The sequence below is a fragment of the Melanostigma gelatinosum genome, assembly GCF_949748355.1.
Source record: "Melanostigma gelatinosum genome assembly, chromosome: 15".
Taxonomy (NCBI): Eukaryota; Metazoa; Chordata; class Actinopteri; order Perciformes; family Zoarcidae; genus Melanostigma; species Melanostigma gelatinosum.
Genome location: NC_136648.1, coordinates 9,080,703 through 9,103,586, shown reverse-complemented (window position 1 = coordinate 9,103,586; position 22,884 = coordinate 9,080,703). Strand labels below are relative to the sequence as shown.

Below are 22,884 nucleotides of genomic sequence, written 5' to 3'. Positions count from 1 at the left end.
CCAGCCAAGCTGTCCAATGAGCGACAAACACACATGGGAGAGATGGGAGAGACAGCGTTTAGAGGCCACGAGAGGCACAAAGAAGAGGAGAAAGACAACGTCAATGTTGATGTGATCCTGGGTGCATGTGTTTTTACATTACTGCAGCTTTTAAGCTGTCAGATGGTCCTTTCATTCAAGGCAACAGAACAAGAAGTTATCTTTGATTTTTATTTGAATAGAAAAAAGAAATCCGTGTACGGATGGCACTCACCTTCTCTAAGTGCTTCTTTAGTCTTAAAGGCCCAAACAAATCACTGCAACATTATTCGACATTAATTAAAGCGCGCTGTGCTGTTAATAGACAGTGACAGCTTAATGAACGAGTGCATTTGGCCACTGTAAATCAAAACATTGAATGTAAAAATAATATCAGGAGCGTCGATCACAAAGACAGAGCTTCATGCTGTGTCAACAAAGGACTCTTTCATTTCGTTTGTGCAAGTAAGAGCACCATCAGCCAATTCATACCGATTTGTCCTGGAAAGTTTCGGACCGCCAATTCTTTACTCTCGAGAGCAAACTCGCTAATTGGATTCAGCTCTGCTGCACATGTTATTTCTATCGCCTCCTTAAAGACGTGCTGGTGTTTCTTAAGGAGGCTGTTTTATGGTGATTCTAATTCAAGACCACAATCGGTGGGGCTCTTGAAGTCGCCATTGAGCTGCCTGCCACGGCTCCCGCGGAGGGAGGGCCCCGCCAAGTGCAACTTGACGACAGAGGCTGCGACCTGTACGATCGGTAACCCCGTGGTTTGTTTCCTGCCTCCCACACTAAAATGCCACTGGGACACCTGGCTCTCTTAAATGCTGTTGATCAAAGGCTCGTCTGGCTTTTGACACGATGCTCCATAGGAAAAGGCAGGAGAGCAGGGCCACAGTAATGGAGGGAGAGCGCATGTCACCGCACAGAGCTCTGCATACCCCGCTGTAGCCTGTTACGAATGTAGACAGTGTTGTTGGTACATCCCACCAGAGTACTGACACATCTATCAGAGGCCAAACGCAATTGTGCTGCTGCGTGCATGTGTCTGCCTGTGTGAGCAGTTACTGTGTAGAGTCAGGGACTTCTGCACTCAGCCACTTCAGTCCCTTTCAGTGGCCCAGTCAATCAACATGTCAGGCTGCTTTTCATTCTCAGTAAACCCACCGGAATATCCAACATTGTTCCATGAACACTTTAAAGTGGATATGCATATGATTTCAAAAGAGAGGCGAGGTTTGACTACAGTAAGTCCTCTAAAAAAACAACTTTAGAAAACTACTTTCACAAAGCACATTTCTTTTTAAGTTGCATGAATATTTTCTGATGTCAGTGCTTAAGTTTGATTAAATTAAGTACACAAATTAGACAGTCTCTCGGCTGTGCTTATCTAATTGTCTAGTTGCTGAGGTACTGTATGTACTCATTAGCACAGCACTATAAGACATGCGGTAAAACAATAAACTGTCAACCTGGCACGTAACATGTAATCTAGAGAAAGGGTTATTTTCTGCCTCTCTTTGTCGTTGTGCTTTGGTTAAAACCAATGAAAGCACTACTCAGATACTTTACTCAAGAACTAATACCTCGATGTCAAGACTACGCAATGAGTGAAAGCACTAATTATGGAAAGTATTACATTGTGAATTTTAAAACAGGATTATTGTTACTGAAAAACATACGCAAATGCACCTTTCAAATATTGTAGTTGATTGAGGAACGACTTCATACTTTAAACTAGTCATATGTTTCTTCATGTAAAATCGTAATAGAAATAGAGTAGAAATAGAGTAGACAATACAATATTTACTTCTGAAATGTAGTAGAGAATGACTATATAGTAACACTCTACAATATAATATTTCTATAAAATGGAAAGACTGAAGTAAAGTACCTGAATGTTGCACTTAAAGGCAGAATGAGTAGGATTTGTCTGTTTGACGCCCCATGATGGCGGTTATGGTTGGGTTGTTCCCCAGCGTGTGAAAGCCAACCCCAGATCTACTTTCTTCTGAGAGGAAGCTTCTTACGTGGTGTTTCACCTCACTATGTTTGTGTTTTTTTGTTGGTGCTGTGCTCGCTACTTTCGTAGCTTCCTCTTGGATGTGTGCTTACAATCTGGCAACTGGTTGCTACGTTTTTCTAGAGGTTGACGCCACGAACATAGCAAAATAAGAAAATATATCAATCGTTCCAACTCATTCTTCCTTTACGAGCAGTAATGAAGTAAAAGCAACTGGCTGCTTTCCCCCACTGGTTATAAAGTGAACAATGACTGGCCATATTTTCGCTTTAGTGCAACTGCAATTGCATGAATAAAATAAAAACTTCAAAAACACCCACCCCGTTGGCTGTGCTCACAGCCTGGTAGTAGATGCTGTAGCTTTTCTGAGGCAGCAGAGGGGCGTTCCAGTAGCCGTTGTAGGTCTTGTTGTCCCCCACAGTGAAGGGCTGGGGTGAGTGGATGCCGCCAGAGGGGAACTGAGCAGTGAAGTAGTACTGGGAGTTGAGGAGCGTGGCGTTCTGGAAGTGAATGGGAACCGGGTAGCAGCGCAGGATTTCTGCTGTTCCTCGTGCTCTGCGTGGACGTTCCTCCTCCACCACCACCTGGTACGCACTGCAAACACAAGACACGGTATCAACGGACTCCAACGAGCCAAATAGACGCGCTTGCAGAACACTGTTGGCAATGCCGGCTTTTTCTTTGAATATATTTTGCCTGGTAGCATTACAGAGTTTAAAAATGGCCTCTTTGTGAATGGCACAGAAATACATGTTGCAAAGCTCCAAATCTCTCCAAAGTCTTTAGAAAATATTTTTGAGATTGCATATCACCACCATTGCACAGCCACATTCATTTACATCAACAAATCATTTTTTCTGAAATGATCAAATCAGAACATCATATAAAATTCTGAACCGATTCAAAACTACAGTGCAGGCTAGATGAGCACAGGACTGGGCCTGACTTTATTTGCATTTTCATAATTCAACAACTGAAAAGGTTAACGGCTCTTTCCATTTCCTCTCCATCCGAGCCTTGTGTTTAAGCTCAGATCAAAACTGCAGCCCTCTGCGCCTCTGACAGAGATGACATTGTCTCTGAGCCGGCCACTTAGCTTGAGGGGGAGACTGACTCATAGACGTCCACGTTAGTATGCATCTCGCATCCACCTGTTAAATCTATTGAGTTGCTGAGTGACAAAGAGTCTGTTTACAGCCGCCACGGAGAATAACCAGCTATGATTGGGGACTAGTGTTCCATCTCCAAAAGAGTCATGCAAACAAGTTATTATTCCAGAAGACGGAGCAATACTGTTCCCTGAATGAATGCATGAAAAGAATGTATGAATGACGATATACTATGACTCTGGTTCCCTTGTTTTGGAAATTTCAGATTTTAGCACATTTCTTTTTCATAATTGGATTATATGTTTCGAAAAGAAAAAAAGAAATGAACAAATGATTTGCACATTGTTGAACAGATTTTTTTAAATTATAGTCTTTTTGGAGTTTTTCCCATAAGTAGCGCCATTGTGTCATTTTTCAAGTGTGGGTCCATGTTTTGTTTGTATCGAGCACATACACGAGGACACACATGCAACCGCGTGCACGCGAGCAACGCAATATTATTCCACTAAGCTACAACTGGGGCAGTAAGGCTTTGCCATTGTCTACAAATGAGGAATTACATTCAACAATTTAGTTCGACCTCGAGGAAACCAAAACTCCAATGATCCATTTACACTTATTAACGTGTGAACTGTATCTGGATATGACATCAACAGTTGTTCTTACCTTATCCAGCTCCAGATTGTGTGTTTAAGTCAGGTATAAATGACGTACAAATGTAAAACTAAGTGTTAACGTATGGCCTTCCCTCAACAATGTTTAAAGACCAATTTCTCCTGTACAACCATACTGTTTAGCTGTGCTGATCAAAGATTAGATGGATAAGAATTAAACATGAATAAAAAAAGATGATAAAAAGAACCATGCACTTGTACACTGCTCTCTTTATGAGTTTGCCAATAGTCTATTTCCCAAACGACCATTTCAAACATTGCGAAGCATTTGTATTTATCAAATCATTCATTTCATTGTGCCGTGTCGTACATAAAAATGACAAAGGGTTCGGCCGGGCAGGATGTAAAGCTTCGATGACCCTGAACATTTTCCCTTTGCCCACATTACTAGAAAATGGGTAAGTAGAAAAAAGATCTGCACTGTACTCTTAAGCCGTATAGTCTCAGTACAAACAGCTCTAGAGATGATCAATTGTTCCCTGCGGTTGGTGCTGGATGATTAAGTGTCCCTGTGTGCATACAGCATGTGCTCTTTAACCCTATAGTTTATCATAAGGTGCTCGCATTGTCATTAGAAAATCCCCCTTTGCTCTTGGTGGGTGTGTCCCAATTCCTCAGAGCTCTCCATTCAGTGCTGGGATGGGAGGTGATGAAATATTTAATCCTGCTGAGAGGGGCTGCAGGAGAAATCAGCCTTTAATTACTGTCCTCGATTGAGAGCAGAGGTCAAAGGGCAAGCGCAGACGGGGCATGGGAGCCCCTTAAGTATCTGCAGAGTGGCAGAGAAATGAGTGATGCGGCTGCCTGGAGGCCTCATCCAAAACAATGTCGATCTTGATATGAGCTATGACGGGACAATAGAGTATTTAAAATGATATCTGATGTCACGCATAAACAATAACGATTTGTTTAGCATGTATCCGAAGAAAGAGTTGTGTCCATATTTACATTCTAGAATTTAGTGATGCATAGTGCATACTTACTCAAGAGCTTGCCCATATTGATATTTTATATTCCAAATCAATCCGCAGATAGTGAAATAAAAACAAAAGCTGGCTCCCCCCGGGTGGCTCCTCATGATATGATGATGCGTCTGTGCCATGACTTAATGATAGACACAGTGTGAATGGTATTGCCTTTCTGCCTCCGGCAAAATACCAAGTGCCATAGGCTATGAGGCTCCAAGGGTAAGAGCTCTTGTAATGTGGAAATCGAAACCCCTGCTTTTACCTACACAGAATATTCACTGGAGCGGGACACTAAAAACTGGCTCATAATGAATTGCAATTTAAAACAAATGTTTTGTTCATCTTTGTAATAATAATGCTCACTTTACTGGTTTCATCTACAGCATTGTTCAGCGGTAACTTGCTGTGTGCAAGGAGACTTCCCCCGTGTGTGAAAAATATCCTACTTTCACCTCAACTGCTTCTAGAATGTGAAAGTGACTCACGAGTTTGATTTCTGCAATTTGAAAATGCAGTGATTCCATTTGTTTTGGTAATTACTGATGTCACGTTAATGTGGCTTTGAGCAGCCGACACCTTGTCACCTCATGCCGAGTTCACAATTTACATGATGACTCATTTTGACAGACCAGAGTCCTTTTGTCACTTTCTTGATTTAGTATGACACGAATGAGCAAAGAAAAAACAACAACAAATAGATGACCAACAACGGCTTGACAGCAAGAAGAAAACATCCTTTATAGCCGAGGATTCAAATGATCCGATGCCAAACAGAGAATTCACATTGATGATGATTATTCAGATGGGGGGGGGAAGTATTTAGATTATTCACTGAAGTAAAAGTACTAAGACCACAGTGTTAAAATACTCTATTACAAGTAAAAAAAACATTGCATTCAATATGTTACTTAAAGTCTGGGTGAAGCAAAAATAAACATGTGTTCCATCAATCAAACTTTGAACACATCATGGTCAATCAAAAACATACACGGACCCTGTGCCTTGAACATGACTGACAAGCCCTCGGGGCAGCTGTCTTTGTTTTCTCCTAAGTAAGCTAACCAGTAACTATTGTTGTTGGATAAATGTAGTGAAGTAAAAAGAACAGTAATTGCACTTAAGTACAGTATTTCAGTAAATGTCCTGTGATTTTCTGTGTTCCCATAAATATGTCCAATGAAACTTGTTCTATCAGCGCTGCTCTTTCGTCACAATGTTGCTCGGCAAGTGATGAACAGGTTGAGCCAAATGTTAGACACTAGTCCTGGTAACAGGTAACGTTAACCTTCACAAAGGTACACGTCACAGATTTGAAGCAAATGCTCAGGAGAGGAAACCCACGGCTCACACCACATGCGAGCTGTGGAATTGGACTTAATTCCAACATTGCTGAAATCCTCAACTTCCCTCCCCGAGCAGAAGATGGAAAGACAAAAAGAGGACCGAAGGCAGAAGGCCGTACGAGCAGAATGGTATAAGCTGTTGAAAGCGGTCTGCCAGTGGGGCCGGCAGGGCAGACCTGCACTCCTGCAGAAGCGCCGCAACCTGAGCTGACACCAATTAGGCCTCCTCCAGCCTCGCTGCCCGATAGATTTCAGCCCTGCCGCCATGTGACGCCAACCAATTATGGCGGATTGACTCGGAATCGACTGGATTGTGACCTGAAACTCAGATTTATTTTTCATGTGGGCTGATAGGGGAGAACTCCAGGCTGTTTGAGCAGATGAGGCAAGGCGTATGGGGAGCATTTCAATCACTGTCTCTCTCTCGCTCTCTCTCGCTAATGCTAATCGGTTGGCTCTAGATGCCTACATGTCTGATTTAAGAGCGGTAGTAAGAAACACACTTCTCCTGACCAAGCATCCTCCCTCCATGTGTCTGTCTTCTTACACTCTTTATATTTCCCTAGTGTCCATAAAGCTATAAAGCAAACAAATTAGAAGGTGCTATAGATTACATTTGCCATTAAATCGTAAAAAGCACTGAGTTGTGTCACGTTTAGGCACAGCTATTAGCGTTTGCTATGCCGTGATCAAAGAAAGTTAGTGCTTATTTTAGGACTGTGGAAAATCACTTAACTGATTTCAGGCCGTGGTTGAGCACAGATAATCTGATGCTACAGGGTAGAAACTTCACTGGAACTCAGTTTCCTCAATATGCTGCTTACAACGGCAGAAACTGCTGTATTTTATAGCTTTTTATGTTTATGTATATGCGAGTGTGTGAGCTTGCTTAAGGTTATGTCGGGGAAGAGAGGGCTGATTTGGTGGTATGAACGAGAAGGAAAGCGTCTCCAATCATTCATTCCAGCAGAAGCATGTAAACATTTATTTTGATGCTACGGAGTGAGGAGGCGTATTTCAGCCCTGACGAGAGGCCATTGCAAACATTAGTTTAACGCGACATGACTGATCGACAGTTCACTAATCCTCTAAAAGGAACAGTGTCCCCTCCGGTAAAAATTGTTCCCGGCTATGCGTCGTCCCCAGAGATTAGAAACCAAATCCAAGTTGGAAACGTTATACTGATTAGCAATTACACAAATATGGAAAAAATGCCTCCCCCATCAGTGACATCTGCCAAAATCTATCTGAAATATGATTTGACTGCAGCATGACTGCAGGATGCTGAAGCGGACGTTTGTCTTCTGTTACATGTATGTCTTGATTTTTTTTATGATCCAGCGCTATCGTGTCATCTCCCAATGTGTTCCCCTTCCTGCATTACAGCAAAACATCTGCTGTTTGAAATGTCTGGAGCTCTATTACCCCCCCAAACCCAATCAGCGTGCAAGATTGTGTTATCAAATCAAGCTTTGTGCTGCTCTGCTCTGTTGTGCTGCAGATCAGTGTTCTCCCTTGTCAAATGCCTTTTTTTCACATGGGCTTTAAAACTGATTTCATAAAGTGTTCAATTTCAAAATGAGCTGGAAAAGTGATGGCTAGTCTTGCAACATGAGCAGTCGCACAAAATTTAATCGAACTACGGTGTGAAATCTAAGTCCTTGGTTAACTCTCAAGTAGGCCGACTGGATCAGCGTTTTTCAGCACCCCAGGAAAACATCTCTGATATGCGTCTCAACTGGAAATCTCATTTCGTAAAAAAAACTGATTTGAGAAGTTATTATTTTCTTAAGCTTGGTAAATTCAGATGACAAAATGTATCATTATTGGCCAGACGGCAGATCCCAACAGGCCGACTCACTTAACGCCTCTGAATGGAAGCTGCTTTAAAGTCACCTTCAATTTTCAAAAGGCATATAGTGTCACTTGAGGTGGAGGTGGAAAACACCTTCAAACGCCTGTCAGTATCACATCTTAGGCCTGCATCATAATCGCTCCTGTTTGCTGCCCTCCGCCACCTCCATTTTTTTTTGGCAATTCATATTTTTTTCCAGACATCGGGCGCACACATGAAGGCAGCATGCTGGCCTTTATGTCCTGCGAGATTTAAGAGAAGGGAGGAGGTGGGGAAAGAAAACCCAGAAAGTTTAGACGTGGAGAGGCTCTGCTGCGATCAAAGGACGCCTCAATTCATTTTTAGTTGCAGTTGTGCCATTCACTGAACTCCACTGATGAATGGTGGTCCATTTTTTTTTAATGGCTTGTCTTGAGGACTCATTAAACATGCATGATCCTTAAAACTAAAATGTCTGTGTGGAAACACTTTACTTTCTCTTCATCTAACAATAAACATGCACTTCCACCGAGTTTATCCCCATCTAAAAAGGGATCAGATGACAATCCTCACATTTATGATCACGCTGCAAAGCATTAGTGTAGTTATATGTCAGCTCAGTAGAACAGACTGAAGTGGGTCTCAAACCTAACGTTTCATCTCCAAAGACAAATCTCTTTCATCTGGTGGCGAGGTGAGCATGCCCTCAAACGGTAAACAAAAGAGGCCCAGCATGCTAATTAATGGAAGCCCCAGATTCACGACAGTCTGTTAATTATAATTAGGCGTTTGTAATTTGCCCACTGAAAGAATGGCAGTCTGAATAAGGCTTCTGAATTGTACCTGTGAGAAGATTAAAAAGCGATTGCTCTGTCTTTCTTGCTCAGGCCTCTCCATTTGGCACTGGGGCATTAATCTGGGCAGCTGCTCATACGGTAAACATGAGCTGACAAGCCTGACTAAAGACCTCCAGGCAGTAATCTTTAAAAGGACTCAGATGACTTGATGGTGTACAATTCAGTTTTATACTGAGCACAAGTGTTTAAACCACTCTTTCAGGGTCCTGCTGACTTGGGGGCGCTTTTCTTTAATATTGGCATGGACAATTCACTTCACACTACTAACGCTCAATTTTGTCCAAGGAGGAATGTAGAAAGGCTGATGATCCTTTCATAAACATTAAGTTGACAGGTTATATTTACCTTCAACTGACTCTATAAGGGTGTAAGACAGACAAAAACTCTGATATTTGCTCCCAAATTCCGCTGCTCTGATGGGCATGATCCCTCACTGGCTTCCCGCTATCAATTGTGTTTATTGAGACAACCCCGGCCAACCCAGATGCACCTTAGCTGGCGATTTACTCTGTGCAATCCAACCAGTGGCAGCATTTTAAAGGAATAGTTCCCCATTACGGGAAAAGTGCTTATTTGCTTCAAAATGAATCGATCGATAACACACTCACGTGTGTCAAACATGAGGCTACTTCTGCCAAGCAGCGCCGCTAAAGCTCGCTCCCCAACATGTCTAGCACATATTATACATTATACAATGTTCTTACTGTTACACACATCTTTTTCTATTTTAATATACACTTAACACTTCAATAATATACTTGTTTTGACGTACTCTTATTTATTTGTTTGTTCACCATATGTTAAATTTTTAAAATTTTATTTCACACTTAATTCTTTTGCCTTTTCACCACAGACAGACAACACATACACAACACATGAATTTAAAAAAAAGGATCTGGATTGCTCTGTCTCCTCCAAAACATGATAACTCCTGTGAAATATTCAGGTTGTGTTGTCGTTGACATGTAAACATCGTCCATTTCTCCCACTTCTCACGACATCGCTCCACTTGAGCTCTAATTCTACGAGTTAACAGTTCCATATCAGACATTTCAGTCACACTTTCCAGCCGTCCATCTTGTGATGGTGGTTCTGCCTTGTGCCATCTCTTCGTGATAGCCTTCTTACAAGCTGCTAGCAAGATGTTCAGCAGATACCCGTCTTCTCTTAGCACAGTGTCTGCTGTCATATTACATAAGTAGAGAAACATACATGACTTGGGTATATCATAGCCCAGAATAGCCCAGGACTACAACCGTATGGACATTTCCCCAAAACTGTACAATTTCCGGACATACCCAAAATATATGAGTGGTTTACATTTACTGCCCCACATTTCCTCCAACATGGCTGGACAATAGACAGATATTTGTTGTAATTTGGGGAGTAAAAAAGAATCTGATTACATTCTTCCAACAATGTTCTCTCCAAGTAGGCGAGGATGTTGAAGACTGTTGAAGACTGATTCATTTTGAATTTTTTAATTATGTTTTATTGTTACGCACCAAATCACCAAACCAAACTCCTTACATGTGTCATGAATTTGGCAGAGAACATTTTCTGGTTTCTGGTTCATTTGTAATTAAAATCTTACACACACGCCACACAAGCAAACATTTGAGACGCAACAAAAGCAGACGTAAGGAAAAGCAAAGACTTTGGTACTCAAGGAAGAGACCTGAAGAAAAGAACTGTTTCAGTGAAGGCTGCTCATTTTAAAACAGTTCTAGATAGACAGAATAGAACAGACTGAATAGTGGTAGAACTAACCAACTGATACTGACTGACAAAAAGATGATGGCAGTAAGCCTGCCAGAAGCCCCCTGTGACCTTTAAACCATAATGATGACTTTTGTCCAAACAGCTTGGCATTTACTGTACACAGTGCAGCTGCACCACGTCTCTAGTAATGACTAACAAATGCAGCGTCAAGCAGACAGAATTCCTTCGTTCCGCAGGAGCCCGTGGTGGCTCTGTGTGGGCAGCCAGGTACATGAAAGACATGCGACGGGAAGAGATTCTGAAGCTAGCCTTGGCTGCGCCGCGTTTTTCATTCTCATCTTCAAAGACTGTGCTTCTTTTGCATCAAAATCCACAAGCAAATAAATCTCAGAAAATGAGATGCATACGAGGCACTGAATTCCCTGGCAACTTTCCTCACGATGGGGTATTGATAAACACGGGCTCTTTGATAATTTGCTGGAGCTGATGGTGGTTCCTGGTGTTTTAATATGCTGTTTTTCTTGTCTTTTCTCTGTGCTGTGCGTGTGTGTGCGTGTGTGTGTGTGTGTGTGTGTGTGTGTGAGAAAGAGTGAGTCCCACTTGTGAAAGCCTACCTCACAGGTGCACCTCTGCTTTGGGCAGGTTTAAGCAGAACAGTGACTGTGCTGTCTGTTTGGTTCAGAGAGGTCTCCTGGTCATACGCCGGCATGGAAGGAGCTGAAGACGTGAAAACCAAAAGGGAAGGAGGTTTTACTACACAGCGAAGCAAAGCTCAAAACACACCAGTTTTGGTCAGCAACATCTCGCACAACGAGTCATTCAGCTCGACGCTTAATAGAATAAAAGGAAAGCCGATCTCTCACTGCCTCTCGTCTTTATAGCTCCACAATTGAAATCATTAAATATAGCAATAACAGCCAAGTGAAACATTTGCTGCTGTCACAAAACTATTGCAGTATCTTGCTTAAGTAGTGCACATGGATCACAATTGCCTCGCTAACGAGACTCACGGTCATTATCTAAATCAACCCTAGCCATGGTTTATGGGAACCATGAGCACAATTTGTCCTTGGCCTCTCAGGCAATTCTGCTAAATGTAATGTAAGTCCCAGACTAAATAGCCTTTATCGCTGAACCAGCTAGGTGTTTTGTCCAATCAATTTAACTGGTCAGGCACAGCTATATCGATACTAATGGAATTGTATTGGCTCATTTAATGCTCTGATAGGATTTACCCTTTGAGGCTGAATAATTAGTAAAGTAAAAACCTGTGCTGTCTAAATATGTCTGAGAAATAAACAAGTTCCAATTTCCATTTACGCATTTGAACATAGAAAACTCCAGCGGCAGTAAGTGTCACTCTACATCACCCACACACTGACTGGCCGTGCTTTTGACCCCGCTGACCTGATATCTTGGTGGTGAACTGGGTGATGATAGGGGGGCCGTAGCCCTTGGCTGTGCTGGCACGCAGGGTGAAGGAGTACGTGGAGCCTGGGTAGAGGCCTGTGAACATGTGGGTGGTCTCGTTGCCCAACTTCACAATCTTCCCACTCTGGTTGGAGAGGTCCAGCTCCGGGTCAAAGGAGCTCACCGCCTTGTAGGAGATCTAGGAAGGAAGGAAATTAATATTTTGTACTCTGAGCTCAGCTCTCCTCAGCAGAGGAGGATTTGAATACATACAATGAAAACGAATTATGTTGGAGGCATCTAAGTGGCTCAGCAAGCTAAAGCATTTTTCTGTACTCACCGTGTTGAGGTTTTCTATCCCGCTCACGCCGGTGAGAGTTAGTCGATTTTTTAATATCTCTTTCCCCTCACCGAAAGCCACAAAAGATATATATTTTTTTAAATCTTTTGTTTTACAGTACCTCTTCATGTTCGTCTGAATTAGCACAGCTAAATGCAATACTTTAGTATTTCTCCAAACTAATGACAGAATCATCCTCAGCTGTTTTTCATGTATTAAACTAATTATCAAACTTAACTAAGAGGGTGAACTTGGCAAACGCTTTCTCTGCTTAACATCAGCATGTTAGCATTGCGATTGTAAGCATGTTAGCATGCTGACATCAGCATTGAACTCAAAGCGCCACCTCACAGAGCCACTAGCACGGCTGTAGAACCTGTTGTTAATGGACATATCTTTGTACAACAACATGACATGATCATGTTACAAAACACTGTTTGAATGTTTGAAAAAATAATATTGGAGCATGTTGCATAATGCAGTCCAACACAACACTTGCTTCTCCGCTGTACTTGTCAGTCGAGCAAATTGCCACAGAGCAATCTTGAGAAAGCCTTAAGTAGAGAAAAGAAGCTTTCTCTTTCGCTTGTGAGCTTCTGACTTCATGTCAACAAGGCTTTAAGCTGGCATTTCCAACAAAATCATTGAGGCACAGAAGGTCTACGGAGAGGAACTGTTTCACTGTTACAGCCGGTGGATTGTACGCTAAAAGCGGAGCGACATGTTTTTCAACCAAAGCTGACGCAAGCTTGTGGTTTGAAGGAGAGAGGAAATAAACTTAATGTATTCCTTTTCCATTAATAAACACAGGGAGCTCTGAAGGGAAGCATTAAGGTGAGTGTTTTTGCTAATATCCATTTTGAATAACTGTAAAGTCCCACTTTAAGAAAATGCCTCTGCTCGTAAAGGAAAAACTTCCATTATAATTCCAATTAAGGAACACAAAGAGAGTTAGGAGTGCTGCATAATTTGTGTCCATCAAGTTTTGAAATGCTTCGAGGCCTTCTCATTTAGTCTTTGTCTCTGAAATGAGTCTGTGATGCCAAAATCCTATATCATAACATTTCAGGGAGAGGAATTTGAAATGACTTGTCAACACTGGGCACATGGACAGCTTTTCACGATCATAATGGAACTGACGGGAAAAATAATGGAGAATATTTGAGCAAATTAATTTGGGCTTGCTTGGAGCCATTACTCGAACTGATATATTAAGCTTTTTAATAATTGCATTGGTTTACATTTTTCTATCTGAGGGAGGAAAATGTTGAATTTATGAAGCATTCATAAAATATAAATAATCTCCAGCACCTTTACTCGTACAATAATGAAGGAAGCTGAATAACTGTTGATGAAAGATGCTGTTACTCAAACTCTACTTGACCTTTCTATGAGGATTTTTAACTCACTGAACAGGACATACAGTAAATTAGAATAATCTAAATTCAAGTGATTTAGAAAAAACGGCTGCTGATTTAAAAGGGCGTTTAAGGGCAATAGCATGACTTAATAGCACTGTTGGTTGACTGAAAATACAATTTATTCTTTAGTTAATAGTTGCGTTTTCCCTTACGTTAATGTGATGAACAGCTGTTACTTACCACAGCATCCCTATGATAAAGAAAATGCTACTTCCCATTTGACTTGCGTTGCGAGATATGACTGACGTACAGGGAATATCTGGAAAACCTGCCGTATACCTTTAAAGAGAAGCTGGCTCATGTCGGTCTGAAAGGCTGCCAATGAAATTGCATCCGCACATCTTGGTCCAAAAGGAATGGAGCTGGAATCTCTTTGATATCAGGCCTTGTCAGACGTATTTCACTTTGAGTCCTTTGATAATGTCAAATCAAAGCACGGTCCTGACTTATAAGAAGCAACTTCTGGGGGAATACCAGCAGAATACACTGTGGTTCATTTTCAGACTTCCTATGTTTGCCTCATCTGTCACCCTGTTTAAGACAGATACAAATACTATTTCTTACTCTAAAATACATAATGTGATTCTAGGTTATGTTGGGAAATCTACGACGAGGCTTTACTGTATATTAAAACCAGGAAAAGTGGCAGCGACTTCTTGTTTACTTTAAATAGACAAATAACTGTACTGTTAAGGCTTTTTAGACACAGACAGAGAGAAGTAATTGCTGCAGCATATGAACACAATAGCCTGGAGTGGGTATTTTACAAAGTGAGACACATTTGCCTCGACGTAAATATGAGTGAACCTGACAAAGCGGCAGTGCAACGCCATGCCATTTGCTCTGAATGCTTTTTCTTGTACCATGACATTTTTAAAAGATAAACAACTGAAACATGTTGCTCTCAAAGTGATTAAGTGAGCAGTAAACCTACCGTTTTTATAGACATTGTTTTCCTGCACTCCGCCAGCACCTCTAAGTGCCATACAGCTATGCACAGGAAACAATATGGGGATACACGCTTTTGAATAAACAGGGCCTTTTTTATGATTCTTTTGTATGATTCACACCTGATGGCGTGGCAGTGGATAGAGCAACCGCTACAGCAACCCTGATTGCATTGCCTGTACTCTTCAATCTGTTCTCCTTGTATGAGAAACAGCCCCATCAATGATTGCTAACCTCGTCAAAATATCAAGCGAGAGCAAACGGCGAAAGAGAGAGAATCAACAGACAAAAATCTATCTGTGGGAAAGGCCGGATTACTTCCACCTTAAGCTGGTTAAGATCAATATGTACATCGTCTGTGTGTGTGTGTGTGTGTGTGGAGACAGTTTATATTATTCAAAACTCAATGCAGCTCCTGGACAAGGCTGACAGGGCCGTGTGGAGCCTTTTGTCAACATTTGCTTTGTGCTGAATCCAGGCGTGTTTCAGGGTTGTATTTTCCTTCGAGGCCGCCCATGTGTAGAAGGACAGAAGACGACGGCAGAATGCAGTTGATGCTGTCACAGTGAAACATGTGAGTGGTGCTTCATAAAGGTGGCTGAGAAGAAACCTGTCTTGAGTGAACCTAACAAATTGATTCTGGTTTCAGCTGTTCCACAAATATAACTTTGAGCTAATGTGATTGGTCCAATTAAAGGCTGGTTCAAACAGTCAAGATGGCTGCACTTTAAATGACTTTCAAAGGCATGCCTGGGACATCAAGTACAGATTACAGACACATTAAGAAGGTATTGAAAGAGTCGATTGTGGTGACCATGGCCACCGAGGATTCATTAATATACAGCAACAAGACATACGAGTCCACAGCCCCGCTAGCGGCTCTGTGAGGCTCCCTCCCCATAGAGCTAAATGCTAAAGTCAGCATGCTAACATGCTCACGATGACAATGCTAACAAGATGTTCAGCAGGTATGACGCTTATCATGTACACCATCTTAGTTTAGTCGCTGTACAGGTGAGTCTGATGGAAATGTGCTTAATATTTGGTCATATACCAAACTATTGGACAGTATTTGACCTGATGATGGTGACGGAGGAAAAGCAAGGGGAGAACCAAAGTTAATACAATTTATCTTAGTGGTGCTAGAGGAAAAGTCAGGGAATCAATAATATCATTCAAATATTGCCTGTACCAAATGTTGTGCCTGTCCTTTTGGTAGATGTTTCGATAATTTAGTCTGGATTAAAGCAACATTAGCCTCCCTCCAGCCATGCTGCTAGCACTGCTAAAATATTATATCTGTTGCGTAAAAAAAACTGACTCAAAGAAACAAAGAGGAAAAAAAAGCTTAATATTGGAAGTTTGTTTCCTACTCGGAGGCGTGTTTAATATCTAACCCTGGTACCTCAAACTGTGTGATGATCCCGTAGGTCTGTGCTGGTTCTCTCCACTTCAGGATGATCTTCTCCTCATAGGCACTGCCCTGAATGGACTCCAGAGGAACAGCCCCTGGCACTGTGAGAAATGATCACAGACACATTTCTCAAAAACTGGTGGCAGAGTGGTATTCCCCCCCCCCCCCCCCCCCCCGCTAGAAATAAGTATGAAAAGCATACACAGTCGGATTTCTTATTGATAATCAAGATAAAAAGGCTGTCAATAAGCGTTGGATGAAAGCAGTTCCTACTTTGCAGCTTTAGTCGTTTCTATCATGATTTGCCGAGCACCTCGTGCTGATGTGCATAAAACAATCAATAAAAGAGCTCTTCAAGGACCTACAGTCCACAAATGGCCATGAGCCAAAGGCAAACACATTAATAGTAATTTGTGAGATTATTTGAAGTCATTGTCACTCACAACACACTCCCCGACACCTTTTACAGCAAACCTGAACACTTTTCACTTATGATAAAAATGTGCTGCAAACAAAGATGAACGAGTAACCCCAAGGGAATAGTGGGAATCTTAATCTTTCCACAATGTTTACGTGTTCTCAAATACTGCCAAAGGGATCTGGTCCTTTAACCCTTTCATGTGAATAGCTTTCATTCTGAAAGCAAAACGGAACGATGTGGAGATGTCTTTTTTTTTTATTTTCTCCCAAGATTTATCTTCAACAACGCAACTACAGCTACACTCTGTCTGTAAACTTGTTCCCATGGGACTCTAAAGACACACAGAGCCACAGACACACAGAAGTCAGAGAGTGAGAAACAGTTGCCACTTTCAAGTTTCCAACCACAGATATCTGAGCCAGACATGACAAGACTCTCTCTTTTCGTCAGCTGAGCCTGTTTGTTATCTGGCGGCCGGGGTTCCTTGAGACTTCTGGAGAGTTCTTTTCCTGTATCTGCTGAGGCAACACGGAAGATCTTTCATCTTCGAAGGAGGTGAAACAGCCAGATGACACAAAATGAGCTCTCTTGACAAAAAATAATTGGAGAATCTCAAAGTTTTCCTCAATGCAAGCTATTTATGACCAGGTGAGAATTATCCAGCCATCCTGAAGATTTAAATGTCACAACTTCAACAATAAAACATGAGCAGTTTATCCTAATTCAGTTGTTTAAATGTTGTGTTTCACTTTATTTTGCTCTCCATAATTTAAAAGATATCCAATCCAGGATCGTTTCACTAAAATCATGCGTCATTCTTCCCAGACATGGACAGGATGTAACCTTGAATTAAACACCTACCATCCTCATCAGTCTGAACCTCCAGCTCCGTGCTCTCCTTGACCCCCTCTGGGTTGCGTAGCACCAGCTTGACACTGAGGTTGGTGAAGGGCGTCAAGTTGTGGATGGTGTGCTGAGGGTCACGGCTCTGAGTGTCATAGCACAACTCCTCGCGGGTCTCCTCCTTGCCAGCCACCCTTGACCGGTACTGGACGGTTAAGTTGTAGCTGTAGCAGCGGGTCACATTGTAGCCCAGAGGCATCCAGCGCACTGTCACCTGTTTGGACTGGATGTCCACCACTTCTAGCCTTTGTGGGCCGTGCATTGGCTCTGGCAGGGTGAAAAGAGAGAGAGAGAGAGAGCGAGAGAGAGCGAGAGAGAGAGAGAGAGAGAGAGAGAGAGAGCGAGAGAGAGAGAGAGAGAGAGAGCGAGAGAGAGAGAGCGAGAGAGAGGTGTGAGCATACATCGAGGTAATCAATTAGGCTATATGAAATGGCAGGTAGTGCAAGATAGGTTCAATAAAATCAAGGAAATTACAGAGGTGTATGCCGGGGCACAGAGAAGGCGGTGTTTCTTTGAGTCAAAGAAAATCTACTCCTACATTTTTCATAACACTTCAGACCCGGTCAATACTTCTTTTTTTTAAATATTAAAATACGATTTCCTCTGTTTGGAGTTCACATTTCCAGAAAATATTTGACACTTTCAAAGCCACAGCCCGGTACTGAGCGTAGCCATATCCCAGCACCGTTTCTAACTCGGTCTCACTGCAGCTGCACGCACCGAGACACCACAGGTCTGTTGGTGGAAACCATCAGCAGGCGGTGTATCATCCCTTCAGAGCGTGCCGTTCCCCTGCTTCGACTACCTTGTCCTCTGCCTTTCCCCTCTCTCTTTTCCATCTCGCCCGGTGGCGGTCAGCTATTAGCTGATCCGGGCAGGACACAACCCCCACCACCATCCTATCACCCCTAATCACAGAGACGCTGTTTCTCCTTGCCTTTTCTCTTCTACTTTCTCCATTTTCTCCCCTCTCTTTCCAGCCTTCCGTCTCCTCTCCCTGCACCTCTTTTCTCTCCATTCCCTTTGGTATTTCCTCTTTTTTTCTGAGGCTCCCACATTTCTATTTCCCGCTCTCTCTTTCTCCTCATCTCTTCCCTCTGCTTTCCCCGTCTATTTTCCCTCTCTCTCTCTCTCTCTCTCTCTCTCTCTCTCTCTCTCTCTCTCTCTCTCTCTCTCTCTCTCTCTCTCTCTCTCTCTCTCTCTCTCTCTCTCTCTCTCTCTCTCTCTCTCTCTCTCTCTCTCTCTCTCCTACCTATGGGAGGAAAGCAGCCCAAGCACAAGGTAATGGGATCAATTTCCATTCCAGGTTAAATTCGCAGTCCATTTCTCTGGAACTTAACACTTTACCACCTATTAGGAAGAGCCAGGGCTCAATTTCCCCGTTCCCCAGGAGACACAGTCCAGCAATTCAGAGGCAGCCACGGCAACCATGTTTAACATTCTGGAGGTGCATGGGGGTGGGAGACTGGACTGGAGCGCCAACATGCTGTTTATTTCTACAGGTTGTACAAAGGACATGACAAACAAGCAAGAATCTGTACGGACAAAACAGCTGGCATCCTTTGTATGCGATGCCCACTTAAATGTATGAGACGGCCTATAGAAAGATAATGTCCGACTGCTTTTGTGCGACTGCTTTTATTGAGAATCCTTTAAAGGAAATACTGAGAATAAGTTCTGTGTATAGCGCTACAGAAAAGCCAGAAATTGTTTTTTTTTCAAGAACATAGGTCATATAACCTGTGACATGAAAGAAGAATATATGAGCGAGAGAGGACAGCGCAAGAAGAAAAACAGTGAGAGAAAATGAAGGCGCCTGCTTGTTGAACGAAGAATGCAACACTTTGAGATTTTCACAAGGACAAACAAACGGAATTGATCTCTCCTCTGCTTTCATAGCGTAGATGAAACAGCATTCGAAGGGCTAGAAGGAGGCAGAGGGAGGATTGTTGAAGACAGATGCGGAAAGGGATATCCATGTGCAGCAAACAGCACATCAAGCATACACGAAGGGCAACACATGATAAATGTATGTCAGGAAAATGGGAAAAAATGTATATCTTTCGAAAAGGAAAAGAATGGTAGTGAGCTTCACTTTAAGATGGAGGGATCACTATTGATCTACACAGAGTGAAACAAATCACTCAAATATTTTATTAGCTTTTAAAACAATTTAAACAATAGCTGAAAAAAAACTACACATTTTACTGGCAGAGAGTGCGTTATAGCTTCAATAGAAGTGCTTCATATTCTTTGAAAAAGCTTTCTGCAATGCTGTGTAGGAGTATTCCTTTGAATATGTTTCATCTTCGATAAAGGATCTTCTAGTACCGACCTTCACTGGTTGTTAACATTTTAAAGAAATGTTAATCTTTGGTGAAGACCGGTATATGCAAGACATCCACCTTCAAAGTGATCAGCAGCTATTCAGCACAAGTGAAAACAGACAATACGTGAGCCAACTGGACTCTTGTAGCAAACAGTAGACGGATGAATGTAATAATTCACAAAGAGACCTGCCATTTTAAACTAATGTGATCAAACGCACACAAAAAAATTGATTCTGACACAGCACTGGGAAGAATTGGAGACGGAAAACAGGCCTCTTCAAATAGGTTGCAATGTCGGGAAAGCCATCCCAAAAATAGAGGTTTAAACCTCTTTATTTGTGGAACTATCTGTTGGCCGCACTCAGTAGGCACCGGTTACACTAAAAGCACAGAGAATTGCAGGGTGGCCAGGCACAGAAATCAAATTAAACCAGACGCTCTCAAAGTGACAAATGCACCAAAGTGTGAATCTCACAGACGAGCGCGAGCGGCTAGGAGGAAGTCTCATTTCTGAAGCGTTCAAGGAGAATGTCACACTTCCATCTTTGTGGAACATCATGGATATGGATACACTACTCCCTAATTCTGGCCAGTGGAGAGATGCCAACATGAATGGGAATCATTTGTCAAAAATATGATTGTGGAGAGAAAAAGTCTGTATTTATTCGTATTCGTCTTTTTGGCACGAGTGGTAGACGGATATATTTGCTAGTGCGCCAACAGTAATACTGAAGGTACATAAAGGAATATCGGCCGTTTAGTAATCAGCTCTGATGGCTATTCTATAGCCTCTCCCTGGAGTTTTGTTGAGAAAAGGCTAATTGTTTGTTGCTGTCTGAGGGTGGCAGTGAAATGCGAGGAACTGTGGCGGACGCCGAATCACAACTTGTGCCCCGTGACTCAAAATGACATCATCTGTTTTCACGAACAACAAGGTGCCTCATCTATTTCAGAGCCTGGTCATGGTTGACTTTGAAGACAGAGAAAAGGGAAAAAGAAAAAACACCCTGTACCCTCCTCCCCCGCTTAACCTCAAATGAACGGTTCCAACGAATGGCTGATGGCCTTTATAAATCCTGCCGTGCGGAGATGGGAGGGTCTGCAGCCATTTTGAAATCGGCCCATAGGCCCATGAATGACAGCTGACGAGATGAGCCTATTACCCCCAGTCTACTGTGACTGCTAGTTTCGTTTTATTGACCGAGCAATAAGAGGCTCAGTATCAAAGGCACAAGCATAAATCACAACAAGGAATAACAAGGCTATCTCTTGAAATCCACAGTATTTTATTTTTTACAATTCTCACAAACTATCACTGAGGGCATCATTGGGGTGAAAGTACTCAAAAAATATGACTCTAATATCCAGTATGGCATGTATTTCTGGTGGAATAGAGTTATAATAATGGCTGTGAAAGCATCCCTCGGAGCAGGAAATTACAGAGGGCACACAATGAGATCCAGTGAGAGCCAGATTGGTATTCCAAGCGGTGGACAAATTATCACCTGCCCCGCACTCGCCGATATAATTGAATCATTTGAATTTGACATTTACATAGAACTATTAGTGATGTCATTACAGCGTGACATTTAAATAATGTTTCTCGAAATTATCAGCACGTTATTGCCTCTTGTTAATTCGAATGGGCCCTGCGTACGCGGTACCACAGCCGCAGTGATGACATGATTTCCAAAAAACGTGACGCAAAAACAACAAATAACCGCATGTTGCAGCCGTCTGTCCTAGAGGGGGCCTCAAATGGTGCACTTAGCCCCTGGGTGGAGCGGGACATTAGTCCTGGATGAAAGGAAACAAATTGGGCATGTCCGGAGCACAGCCACTTTACTGCGAGACAAGTGTGAGTGCGTGTGTGTGTGTGTGTGTGAGGACAATGTGTGTTTTCTAGCGTGTTAACGGTCTTATGTGATTTAAAGTGAGTGTCCATACGCGTGCACGAAAGCGCAGATCTGGTTCCTCAGCATCTTACTGGCTCAATGTACAGAAGAATGATTTACTTATCAGATCTTCCTCAGGCTTTACAGCGCACGAGTCATTCAGAGAGCCCGGATCTTTATCAGATCCACATCGATTAAGAGCAGAAAAGCCTGGTGCTGGCGTAAACTTCCATCTCCCTGCTCAGCAAACACAACTGGGACGGGGGAAGAAAAGACTACTTCTCCAATGATTAGAAACCACCGTCAAGTCAATGCGGCTCCTGAGCCAGGGCGCTATCTCATCAGGATGAAACGGTGCTCAGGTTGAGGAGGAGGAGGAGGAGGAGGAGGGAGCTTTGCTGTTTGGAGATGGAAGAAGAGAAATGCACCGACTCTCACCGGATGGCATGTAGACTGTCGGATTCCGTGCCGGAGAACGGCTGCCGGGGCTCGTCACACGCAGGTGCCTTCGTTGTAGACAGTACCAAAACAACATGACAACGGCGAAGATTAAATTCTCGTCGGAGGGCTGTTTTCATGTGAAGTGTTCCATTCCAGGCAGCGAGGCCTGGTATTGCCGTCACTTATCTCTCCATTGCCGCGTGTTATTCACCCTGTTCTGTTTGAGCTGGGAGGCGAGCACATTTGTTTGCCTCTTTCTATTACATCTCAGTGATTGCACTGAGGCCATTGAGGTAATGACATGGGTTTTACACTTAGGAAATCATTTTCATATCCCGCAGAAGCGAGCCGTAATGACAGCTTTTGATAACCGACAATCAAAGCTCCATCACCCTCCTAGAGTGCTGCTCTATGCAATCCTCTGGAGGAAGAGAAAGGGAAGAGGAAGGGGGTTAAGAGGGAGAGATGGAGGGAGTCAATGTGTCGGGGGGGGGGGGGGGGGGAGTGGAGAAAGAACGCTAAGACAGAGGAGGAGGGGGGAAGGGTTGAAGTGCCAAGGTTTTTGTTCATCAAATGCAACAAGTCAAGCTAGGCCTTGGGGTTTGACGAGTGTACACATGTTATAATTGATAGCACTTTAAAGGCACTGCATGGACCTCTTGTGTTCTAATGTCACCCTCTACGCCAATTACAAAGTCAGAGACAAATGTCCACATGCTCAGGACACACACACACACACACATTCTGCCCATACACCTTGGAGACATGGATAATCACAAGGATTTATTGAATGGTGGTGGTCGCTCCTCA

General features: G+C 42.8%; 1 protein-coding gene across 1 annotated transcript in view; it reads right to left on the bottom strand.

Annotated features, from left to right (window-relative positions):
- Window positions 1-22,884, bottom strand: part of LOC306789100 (receptor-type tyrosine-protein phosphatase mu) — a gene marked incomplete at its 5' end in the record, with an annotated part of 140,821 nt that overhangs the window by 50,863 nt on the left and 67,074 nt on the right. The window contains 5 exons of the mRNA XM_079284888.1: window positions 2,365-2,638; window positions 11,166-11,268; window positions 11,959-12,160; window positions 16,076-16,185; window positions 17,367-17,675. Coding sequence (XP_079141014.1) covers window positions 2,365-2,638; window positions 11,166-11,268; window positions 11,959-12,160; window positions 16,076-16,185; window positions 17,367-17,675 — 998 coding nt within the window. The remainder of the gene's footprint in view (window positions 1-2,364; window positions 2,639-11,165; window positions 11,269-11,958; window positions 12,161-16,075; window positions 16,186-17,366; window positions 17,676-22,884) is intronic.